Raw genomic sequence first — 12,399 nt, forward strand, 5'->3', positions numbered from 1 at the left:
GTCACTCCGTCCGCAAAAGGGACCGGGAAAAGACCAGACAGAAATCACACCTTGACACGGCGCTTGTGTTCCTAAGGACCAGGGCGCAGAGGGACAGGGCTGGGCCCAGGGATGGAATGATTTCGGGCGGGGACAGCGGCAGGAAAGAGAAATGGCAAAGCCTCCCGCGGCCTCTTCGGACATTCTCTTGCCTTCCTGTGCCCGCGACAGGCCTCTCTCAAGTTCAAATCCTCCTTTCCTCAGGAATGCGGATCAGGGGGTTTGGCTGGTATGTTTTTTAGTAAATAATCTCCGGATGTTCAGGACCCACTGTGCTCAGTGATCCTGAAAATGATACTGTTGTGATGAAAATGCAAATTCTCAGCCTCACACTGACTCCACGGTCGCAAGCGAGTGGCTCTAGCTGAAGGTCACGCACAGGCCCACATGCCCTCCGGGGCGCAGCGCAGGGCCTGGGCGCACCTGTGGGCTGCAGGCGACACTCAGGCCCTTCCCTTCCTCCCGCCTCGCCCTGTCCTCTCCTCCCCCCACCCCCAGCCCTCTGCCACACAATGGGATTTTTGTTTGCCTCAGGAGCATGTGACAGCCCTGTCCCTGCTTTGCCTAGCTCTGTGCTGCAGGTCTCTCAGGTAACAGGTGGCAACTTCCCCTGTTGGATTCTAGGTCTAAAAGAGAATGACTTCATCGGGGTGGGGCTCTGGGACTCCCTACAGGTGGCAGTTACAGCCAGGTAACCCTGGAGTGCAGTGAAGCGGGTTACTTAGAAGCGGGCAGCTAAACTTGTCACTCTGGTGTCTTTAACCCTCGCCCTGAGGCACTCTAGCAGCCAGCCATTGCCTACAAGCCTCTAAGGCTTGTCTTTGCCTCAGATGGAGCCCGAAGAAGTCACTGGGAAAGAAAACATGGGCACCAAGAGAAAGAACCTGACCTTCTTGAGGCCCCGGCTCTATATGCTGGAGAGGAGGAAGACTGACACTGTGGTTGAGAGCAGTGTTTGTGGGGACCACTCGGGTACCCTGAGGAGGAGCCAGTCCGACAGGACCGAGTACAACCAGAAACTACAAGGTAACCAAAAGAAATCAACTGTCCCAGGCTACTGCCCTCCCAGCTTTTTCTCTCCTACTCTTCCATTTGCAAAGAAAACACTTAAGGCAGAGAGAAAGTCGAATATTACCTCCTCTCTAAGAGGGAAAGAAGAAAAAAAATTAAATGAAAGTAAATGTAATTCATAAATTATTGGGACAAGTGATGACGTACTTCAGTGGTTCAAAAGCCACTTCTGAATTATTCGTAATACTGTTTTTCTTTTCCTGATGAGAGTAATATTTTTTTTCTGCTTCCTTCCCCCTCCTCCACCCAGCTTAAGGAGTGGAAAGCACTAGAAAGCAAATAATTTAGAAAGCTACAGGAGAGAGTTTATCTCAATAGATAGGTGTGAGATGTCACACCAGGAGATCACTCTAGGTAATTGCACTGAACAGTGATTAAACAGGGGCATGAAACTACAATCAGGTCTTTAAAAAATAAAGACTGTTGTCAGCAGGATGGTATAACAGGATTTGTTGGAAATCACCTAGGTGTTCAGAGTGAATGGAACAACATCCAAACAGGGTAAGAGATATTTAGCATGCTTGGATTGAATGACTTTTGAGGAAATAGCTTCAGTTTATTTTTCGCTGGCCATGAGATAATTTGACACAGTTATTAAAATATGTCCTTTGCTTCAGGCCTTGAATTCCCCTATCCCCCCAACCCCATCTACCCTTTCTTTTTCCCCTCCCTTTCTCTTGAAGGTCACTTGTTCCAGAAATCTTAATTTTGATGTCTGTATTGCGCAAATGTTTTAAGTATCCACTGCCTACCTGTTTTGTGATCCCCAGAACCTGTTTCTCCTCTTTGACCACATGGTGTGTTTGAGCTCTCATAATCCCACCACCAGCACCGTTCTGGACTGAAAAACTGTAATGAGGCTAGAATGACCAATGGGACAAGCTTGCACTTCGCTGGTCTCTTCCATCAAAAACACGCTTGCACTTGGTTATGCAAATTAATTAAGTTAAAAGCATTTAAATTAAATCTTTAAAGATTCTTACCCTGAGTTAGTGCTTTTAAAAAGGCATGATAGCTCAGGAGCAAAATGCAGAGTAAAGTCTTATTCTTAAACAATATTTTTCAAAATGTGGAAGGAGTGTCATTTGATCTTCAAAATTAATTATTGTCAATGCAATGGGTACGTTGGGAAGAAGGCAAATTTTAAAGTCATACTCATTGGTTTCTAATTCTGTCCCTTCAAGTTATTACCTATAAGACTTTGAACTAATTACTCAAGATTTCTGAGCTCCAGTTTCCCTATCTGTGAAAATGGAATGTTGATACTACATACTGTTATTGGGAAAATGAAATCAGATAATTACATGAAACTCCAAGTATACTGGCTGACACATGGCATGTGCTCAATTAGCAGTATTTTTAATGTTAGAAACAATGAGTACCATAATGATAGAACAGGACTCACCTATTAATCCAAATTTCCTCTTTTTCTAATCTGTGTCAACTATTTTCTATCCTTTGATGAGAAGACCACAGATAGCAATTCAGGAAAAGCCCACTGCTATATCCCTAATAATGTTTCTTCTGTCTGAAATTCACTAATTCAGCATCTTTTTGGTTCAGAGTTTTCATTAGCAAAAAAAAAAAAAATGAAAAATACTTTTTGCTATTTCCTTCCTAAGCTTAACTAAAAAAAACAAGCTTGTGGACAGGAAATACAGCAGATGTTTGTTAGTTACTCTCTAGGAGACCTTAGGCTTCTTGTATACTCCATTGGATTTGTGATTGTCCTGGGCTCTGTCAGATCCTGTCTTTGAAGGTGAAAGAAAAGACTCAGCAGTGAAGCCATGTTCCTAGAACTGCCTGTGCTGGAGGAAAATCAGTAGGGAATGTGCAGGGCACATCAGACCTGTAGAGAGAGGCTGGCCTCCTGATAAGTAACATTTTTTAGGTGTAACTCTTAATAAAAGCCAAGTGTGATATCTAATGAGTAATAGAGCTTTTATTGTGGTTCTTCTATGACCGCTTTGGCAACAATAAAAGGCATTTTTCTCATTAACTTTCAAAGCAATCGGTTCTGTGGGTTTGCAGTCTGGTCCTACTATATCTATTATCATGCAGATGAGTCCTAATCACCTAAGATGCCTTTGTTATTGCAATAAAATAAAATTAAAATTAAATTAAATAAAAATAAAGAAGCTCTTTACTATTTCAGAGTTTTTCCTCTGCTTACCTTAGAACTGGTAGTTCCCTGGGAGGCACTGAATGAAGACCTGAGCTGGTTAGAGCCTTCAGAGAGATGACCCAAAGCCATTGGAGGGTCGCAGCGTGTTTTTGGATACTGGAAGGCAGCCTCAAATTATTTTGTCACTTGTCAGTACTGTGTTGCTATCTGGGTATTACAATTAGCTGCTCTAACTCTCTCTGGAAGTAAGTTCTCTGGATTCTGGGAAATAGAAGATAATTTTCTCTGGCGACCCTGGGTTTGCCTTTTAACTCTTACTATATACCTGTTCAGAAGAACCATAATAAAAGCTCTATTACATTTATGACAGACATCACTTTAGTAGTATGAATCCTAAATTGCAACTTTAAAAAAAAATTGGTACACTGAGTGAAAGCTATTAGATTAAGCAATAGAACACGGCTTTAATGAGAGTATCATAAACTCTTTAGAGGAAATTGTGATCCCATCAGCATAGTGATTCCTACTAAGCCTTAAGTTGTGCAGTGCCAGCCTACTATTCGTGGCTTCTTTATTTCTCCAACATATTTGTTCAGTTACCTTTTTGATAATGTTATACGGTAAGCAAAGCCAATATCTGTGCCAGGAATTACAACTACAAAATCATTATGGGGGAAAAAAAAGTCTGACTTTTACTCTACAGGGGCTTAAAGTCTTTTGGGGAAAGTTAAGACACGTAAACAAATGTAATAAAGTGACAAGATAGGATTGGAGATGAGATCAGTGGGCCCACAAAAGGAGGAAATGGCTTTTTCAGGATTGAGGGAAGGAGTTGTGAGAAACCTGACCAGGCGGGCCTGAGGAAGCAGGGGCAGGATGCGGAGAGAAGCATGTTTAACCTCTTCTTAGTACGTATATTCGCCTGAAATTACGTTGCTTGTTTCCTTGTTTATTGCCTTATTGACTTTCATTTCTTCTCCCATCTGTCACCCACCACCACTCCGTAAAAGAGACCCTACCTGTCTTGGTAACTGTCCCACCTCTGCACTTAGACTCATCCCCAGCACACAGCGAGCACTCAAGCAGAATGAATGATTGGAATGATCTGGTTCAGACAGGAAATAAGTGGGAGGAAAGGCATCAAGCCCTGAATTAAGAACACTTGTGTCTTCATATGTGAGAACAGAGGTCTCCATTAATAAAGATGATCCTTCAAGAAAAAGAAATAAACATGTCAGGGTTTAAAATGTACAGAATTGACTATGTAACAAATAATTCTTAGTAGAAGCCTATGTCATCCCTGAACTCTACCTTGTAGAGCATACCAGCCCATACCTCAGTCCATTCCTCCTCTTGCATTCAGAATGTGAGTCCTTCCTCTTAGCTGCCAAGCTAGCTCAACTCCTAATTGCTGTTTGAATGGGAGCCACAGAAAGTGATCAAAGAGGGGGAATTTAATGGCTGGGTTGTTAAACATTTTTTTGAGAAATGATTTGTATATGATTATATGTGTGAGTTCTACTCTTGAAATTTGCCTGATTTAAGCAGTCATGCACAAGTGTGTGTGTATACAGATTATCTAATCAATTATATGTAGATGTAGATATAGTTGTGTGTGTACTTCAGACATATGTCTGTAATAATTAAAAGTTTTTATAAAAAGTATATTGACTAACATTCAGCAGTCTTTTCTGAAAACCCTATATAATTGATGTTATTGACAGTATAGATGCTATGGGATGAATGTTTATGCCTTCCCCCACCCAATTCATATGCTGAAACCTAATCCTGAGTGTGATGGTTTTAGGAGGTGGGTCTTTGGGAAATAATTAGGTAATGAGGTTAGAGCCCTCGTGAATGGCACTAGTGCCCTTATAAGAAGAGGCATGAGAGAGCTTGTACCCTCTCCCTCTGCCATGTGAAAGGCCCTTACCAGACACTGGATCTGCTGGCACCTTGATCTTGGACTTCTCAACCTCCAGGGGCCACTCTAAGCCTCTGGGTAATTTTTGGCCAATGCATATTTTTGTTTATTAAGTATCAGGTGAAAAAGTGAGAGTGAGTGGGTAAAATGTCATTATCACTGCTGATAAGTCAAGTGAAAAATCACGTCCCCAATTCACATGAGGTCTATGGTATTGTTGTTTTTTTGCAAAGGCTATCATATAATTCTCATTAAGAAGTGATAGATAGGCTGTTTTATGAAAACCTGAAGTTTCCTCACTATGATGATCATAAGGAACCACCTGACCACATGAACTTTATACAGAGTAACATACTTTGGAGCATGAGATTAAATGGCTCAAATAAAAAGTTAGAGTTGTAAGATTATGGGGGCACTTAATTTGTAATGATTTTTAAGAAAACAGACCAATCAGTAAGTGAGCAGGAGGAGTTGTTAACACTGGATGATTTGGTGTATTTTGTTCAAAGCCCAATGAAGGGTGGAATAAAACGAGTTGCCCAGCTGTCTGTGCATGTTGCTATCCCAGTGCTACAAGCCCTCTTTGTCCCTGTCTGCTCTTTCAGCATTGTCACTCCTTCCCCTCTTCGTGAAATGAGAAAGGCTTGGGTCAGTAATGTGACACCAATACAGATGAGGTGTTTTCATAGTTTGAAGGGCAAATCTTTCTAAACAGCAAGGCAAGTTAAAAAAAAAAAACCATGTCTGTCTTGTCGCATGCATAGAAACCAAAAAAAAAGCATGATATTTTACTTTCCTTCTTTTTCTGAAAATGTATTTTTCAGTTTTTAAAAGAGCCACATGAATCAAATAAAGTGTGGGTCCCAGAAATTAAGTTGGAGCTATTTCACTAGGACCACATTGTGACAGGGAATTTTTCTCCTCCTATAAGCATAATTAGAAATGTACCTTAAAATAGTGACTTAGTTGGGAAAGGATGGGTGACATAAAAGCACTCAGGGTACATTCATCTTTGTTTCTGTTGAGAAAAAAAAGAAAAAAAATTTTTACAGAATTACTTTTTCTTTTCTTTCTGTTTTTTTAATTTTTTAAAATCCTCACCTGAGGATATATTTTTCCATTGCTTTTCAGAGAGTGGAAGGGAGAGAGAGAGAGAGAAACATCGACGTGAGAGAGACACATCGATTGGTTGCCTCCCGCATGAGCCCCGATCAGGGCTGGGGACCGAGCCTGCAACGGAGCTACGTGTCCTTGGTCGGAATCAAACTGGGACCCTTCAGTCTGTGGGCCGACACTCTAACCAACTGAGCCAAACCGGCTAGAGCAGAATTACTTTTTCTTGATGCCATAATCATATTAACTTCAGAATGTTTGTGGGCATTGATTTCCTGGTGAAGGTAGAATTATTGCAAGAATCGCTAAACTTTTAAGCAATACCACCGTTACAATCAGGCAAAATTTGGCTCCATGTTATGCTTTGGAGCATCTATCTGCAGCCCCCTCTCCACCAAGGAGGTGGGGATTCCTTTGCACCAAGGTTACCGACAACCTGGGACCCCTACCCTCATTTCTAGACTGAGTTCAGGATATCTGGGACAATAGAATTTTCTGTCCAATAGGCCCCAATACTGGCTCCACGGCCTTCAAGACCTCTTCCCAATCCCATTCTTTCCAGGCAGACAGCAGGTGCTTATGAAGGTGTTACTGGACCTTGATCTTGCTGGGTGTCCACACCTACCTGCCAGATCCTGTGGGTGGGAGAGCACTGATGGAGGAAAGACTCAGAATACAGGCCTCAGGACTGGGCAGGGGTGTGTGCCCCAGAGTCTCCAGCCAGATTTTGGCATGGAACTCTGAGGGACTGAGAAATCTCAATTTGAACCTGGCTTTCCGGGTTGTTATAAAGATAGAAGGGAATAATATTTTATTTGATACTTTGCCAGCTTCACTTACTACTTTCCAATATGTGGACATGGTATTTTGGCCTCCATTTGTATGCTCAAGGAAGGCTGCATATGAATAGTTTGGGCTGTAACCTGTGTTCAGGATATTGCCCTTTTACACCAGGTTATGGAAAGTAAGGGGAGGAGGGGAGGGGAGGGGAGGGGAGGGGAGGGGAGGGGAGGGGAGGGGAGGGGAGGGGAGGGGAGGGGAGGGAAGGGAAGGGAAGGGAAGGGAAGGGAAGGGAAGGGAAGGGAAGGGAAGGGAAGGGAAGGGAAGGGAAGGGAAGGGAAGGGAAGGGACAGAGTGATTGTCACCTGCTAAGTATTATGCTGGCCCTGGGGCTTTGACACATTGCTATTTAATCCCAACACCTTGTCAATTCTGGTTTTATAGTTGAAAAAATAGGTGTGTAGGGGAGAAAATACTTTCCTTGTACCCTCCTAGGTTTGCTAGCTGAGTCTATGAAATAAATTGACAACAGGCAGATTGACTGGAAAAAAGGTACACATGTGTATTAATGTTTAATATTACATGCCTGGGAATATCAGAGGAAAACAAAATGAATACCCCAAAACATGTTTAATCTGCATGGTTTATAAGTAGTAAGAATTCAAAGCAATGTGATGGTTGCAGCAAGTTTCATTATATGATGACATTACTATTATGATACAGCTTGACCTACCTAATTTTTCACTTTGGAATACACATTTTTTTTGAATGGTTGTGACATTTCCCTGACAGTGTTGCTATTTACCAATTGCTTTGTTTGTTTAATTGTCACAAAACAAAATTACAAAGTTAGGTTAAGCAAACCTGCTCCTATAGCAGTGGCTTAATGATTTCCATTTGCCACTTTGTTTGAATATCTTGATACCATTGATACTATTTCTTTAATGTTATGCCCTGTTGTCTTTTATTTATTTGCACCTCTAAAAAACTTAATATACATCCAAAAACCTGAAATCCTCATTCTATAGCAGTGGTGGTGGTGATGGTGCATGCATTTGCAAGTGAAAAGAATGGAACTACAGCATATGCTGGAAGCAAGCAGCTCTTTATCTGAGTAGGGGATATTTCAATAGAATTCAATGAAGTCAGCCTAAATTGTGAGTCTTAAATGCAGCAGGAAAATAGAGTGTTATGATTAAAAGCCTTTGTCCCAGGTTGTTTTGAACAATTTCTTTCTTGATTAATGAATGGCAGAATAAATGAATACTCTAGGACACCTGCACTGAGGCCCTTGATGGAGAATGTAATCTTGACTGTCTGACATCACCTCTTACTTAAAGAAGGAAACTTAAAGGTCATGTCATCCAGCTACTGCTATAAGGACACTGAGCCATTGCAGCCTTCACAGAAATCCTCTTTCTCGAATGAGTCTTAATGTTAGGTCTCCAGTGTCACTACCAAAAGCTGTCACAGATCTCTGCTTCCGTCTTTGTTGGGAAGTAGTTGAAAACATTGCACCATCCAGTTTTATTCAAGGAAAAACTTTGGTTTCTCTTAAGAATGAGAACATGCCCCCCTTCCAGATAAAAACAAGCAATCTATTGTATTTAGCTGCTTGTCCTTTAGAGGCAAGATTTGTACCGAATGCCCAATCTTTATAGTTGCTGTTTCCCCTGCCTTAAAGTTTCTTCCCCCCAAATCTCAGTGAGTGTAGATTCTCATCTTTGAGATTTCCGCTCACTCACCTTCTTGGCGACTCCTCCTTCCCTGACTGTCCTACCTACAGTGGCATAGGGGAGGAAAAACTTTCCCTTTAGGCTCTTAAGGTTCTGTGGCTGGAACCTGCGAGTTGAACTGACATGGAAAAAAGCATATACATTTTATTTGATGTTAGTATTTTTACATGACATGATGGACTTGATAGAAAGAAGGGAAAATCCTAAAGAAACAATTAGACCCAGGGGCTTTTATACCATTTTAAAACAGACTAAGTGGTAAATTGTGATGTCACAACACAAAGGTCTGGGCCTAGGGGTATTAAATTGCGGGAAAGTGAATAGGAAATATATGGGGAAACTCATGGAATATAAGGGCTATCTTAGTGAGGTTTGCTTGTACAGACTCATCTTGATGTCAGCTCCCCATCGCTGGTAGTAAGAGTGTTCCCCTCTTCCTGACACAGGGATGGCATCTCTCTCATAGGTAATATTTACCTTGTTTTTAGGTAGAAAGAGGGGAGGCAGATAGCCCTTCCTGAATCTGCAGTTTCTCAGTCACCTTCGACTCAAAATAGTCAATGTGCCAAAGTAGCATATTTTGGGGTGTTATGCTCTGATCTCCTTCAAGGACCTTCATCCCACCTATTGCTCTCTGAAATTGTGCTACTTTATTCTATTTTTGCCTCTCTTGTGTATTTGAATGGAATTCTCCTTGAGGATAGAGACTCATTTTAGCATTTAAGCAATGGCTGGTTTATGGTAAGTGCTCAGGTCAATAACTACTTACTCAATGACGAAAAAAATATTCAATGACTAATTACAACTATATTGACCTCTAGTGATTGGTATATTTGCCTTTACATTTCTGTCCTTCTCATTTCCCCACTACTTAATTATAATCAACTCTTGGGTTAACTTCTCGAAATTCTTTTTCTGTAAAGAGAGAGAGAAGAATATAAATAAATAAATTTAATTAAACAAGAAAATCTAATTTCTTGGCCGAACAACATGAAATCTCAGTTGTAATGAATTTATTTAACAAGCATTTGCTGGGTGTCCATATGTGCCAGGCATTGACTAGATCTTGAGTACACAAAAATAAATGAGAAGCAAACCCAGCTTATTGAATGAGAGAGGCAGTGAACCAATGATTTTAGCAATGGTATAGGTGCCTGAGGTACGGCTATAGTTGAGTTCTTGGGCTGCAGATTATGAGATGGAGATGAGGTTGCAGGAAGTTTATTAAGAAATGTCCTTGTGACTACCACTGGTGAAGAGAAAGGAAGGGCATATGATTGGGGGGCAAAGGGAAAGGTTGCAGTGTGAGTTCTGAAGATGAGATGATCCTTTAGAGTTGTCCCCCAGTGGTACGAAGGACCTGGGCCTTTATATTTCAAGTTATTGATGGGGTCACCTTAGGAAGGGGGCATGACTTGAGAGATGCTCATACCTGAGACAATTGCTAAAGACAACCTGTCTGTTGGTGGCATTCCCAGAAGCTGGGACAATAAGTCCTTTATTCCTGAGGGGAATTGATCAGCTCATCACAACAGTCACCACATATTAGTGGTAATTATTATATTGGAAACACAAAGCAATATAAGAATTGTGATGACAAAGAGCTCAATTGTACACCAAAATGTCAAAAAAAGAGACATGAAATCTGAATCTTCAAATCCAATTTTTTTTTATTGAACTTATTGGGGTGACATTGGGTAATAAAATTATATAGGTTTCAACTGTACAATTCTAAAATACATGTATGTATTGTATGTTTACCAGCCCAGCTTGGGATTGAGACCCTACACTTCTCAGGGGGAACCTTTGCAGCTGAAACATATCTCTGTGGAATCTCAGCTGCCTTCCATGGGAGTAGGTCCAGCCCTTCTCACATCTTTACCCTTTCTACTAGTCTCAATGTGGCTTCTTCTGTAAATTCTTGGTTATAAGACTTCTGTTCAGCTAGTCTTCAGTTGGTTATTCAGGTTGATTGTTCTATATTTTAGTTATAATTTCAGTTTTGTCTGGGAGGAGGCAAGTGTACCATCATCTTGGATCCCACTTGAAATCCAATTTGGATTGGGGGTGGGGGGACAGAAGGTATTTTAGACATAGGGATTAAACATGTCCTACTGCATGGAGCAAGGTGATAAAATTAGTTTTCTTGTCTGAGGGGTTCATTGATGAAAAAGATGAGCATCTGTAGTTGGCATATAGTGCATTACGTCATTTCATTCTCTAAACAACTTTGCAGAAAAGTTATTGTCATATATTGACAGATGATTAAACTAAGGTTAAGAGAGGTATATGCACTTGCCCAGTGGTCACACTGTTTGTAAGTGGTGAAGTCAGAGTTTTACCAAGGGTTACTTGACTCCCAAGTCATCCATGCTTCTTTAGCCACCATAGTTTCCCCTTTTTCTAACCTTAGTAGTTTTTTAAAATAATTTTTCATTTTTCAATTAAAGTTGATATAACAATATTTTATTAGTTTTAGGTGTACAATCCAGTGATTAGACATTTATCTAACTTACAAAGTGATCACCCCAATAAATCTATTACTCTTCTGACACCGTACATAGTTCTTACAATATTATTGTCTATATTCCTTATGCTGTACTTTTAATCTCCAAGACTATTCTGTAACCAAGTTGTACTTCTTAATCCTTTTATCTTTTTCACCGATCCTGTCAACCCCTGCCCCATCTGGCAACTGTAAAAATGTTCTCTGAATCAATGAATGTTCTGTTCTGCTTGTTTGTTTATTTTGTTTTTTAAATTTTTAATTATATATTGATTGATTGATTGATTGATTGATTGATTTTAGAAAGAGAGTGAGTGAGGGAGAGAGAGAGAGAGAGAGAGAGAGAGAGAGAGAGAGAAATCAATTTATTGTTCCACTTATTTAGTCATTCATTGGTTGGTTCTTGTATGTGCCCTGAATGGAGATCAAATCCTAGAACTTGATGTTTCTGAATGACACTCTAATCAACTGAGCTGCCCAGCCAGGGCCTATTTTGTTTTTAAGATTCCACATATAAATGAAATTATATGGAATTTGTCTTTTTGTGTCTGACTTATTACACTTAGCAAAATACGTTCTAGGTCCATCCATGTTGTTGAGTGACAAGATTTCATTCTTTTTTATGGTTGAGTAATATTCCATTGTATATACACACCACTTCTCCTTTATCCATTCATCTTTTAAGTATTTTTTTATTGATTTCAGAGAGAGGAAGGGAGAGGAAGAGATAGAATCATCAATGAGAGAGAAACATAGGTTGGCTGCCGCCTGCACGCCCCCTACTGGGGACCCAACCGGAGACCTGGGCATGTGACCTGACCCAGAATTGAACCAGTGACCTCCTGTTGCATGGTCAATGATTAACCAACCAAGCCACACTGGCCAAGCTCCATTCATCTTTTGATAAACACTTAAGTCGCTTCCATGTCTTGGCTATTATAAATTATGATGCAATGAACATAACAGATGTATATATCTTTTTGATTTAGAGTTTTGTTTCTTAGGATAAATACCCAAGAGTGGATATTGCTGGGTCCTTTTCCTCTCTTCTATGGTGTTTGTTTTAAAGTCTATTTTGTCTGGTATAAGTATCACTCTCTCAGCT

General features: G+C 40.6%; 1 protein-coding gene across 1 annotated transcript in view; it reads left to right on the plus strand.

Moving 5' to 3' along the window:
- Positions 1-863: 863 nt before the first annotated feature.
- Positions 864-12,399, plus strand: part of ARHGEF38 (Rho guanine nucleotide exchange factor 38) — a 123,008-nt gene continuing 111,472 nt past the window's right edge. Inside the window, exon 1 of the mRNA XM_081156570.1 lies at positions 864-1,065. Coding sequence (XP_081012696.1) covers positions 870-1,065 — 196 coding nt within the window. The 5' untranslated portion in view covers positions 864-869. The remainder of the gene's footprint in view (positions 1,066-12,399) is intronic.

The sequence above is a fragment of the Miniopterus schreibersii genome (genome assembly GCF_964146895.1).
Source record: "Miniopterus schreibersii genome assembly, chromosome: 1".
NCBI lineage: Eukaryota > Metazoa > Chordata > Mammalia > Chiroptera > Miniopteridae > Miniopterus > Miniopterus schreibersii.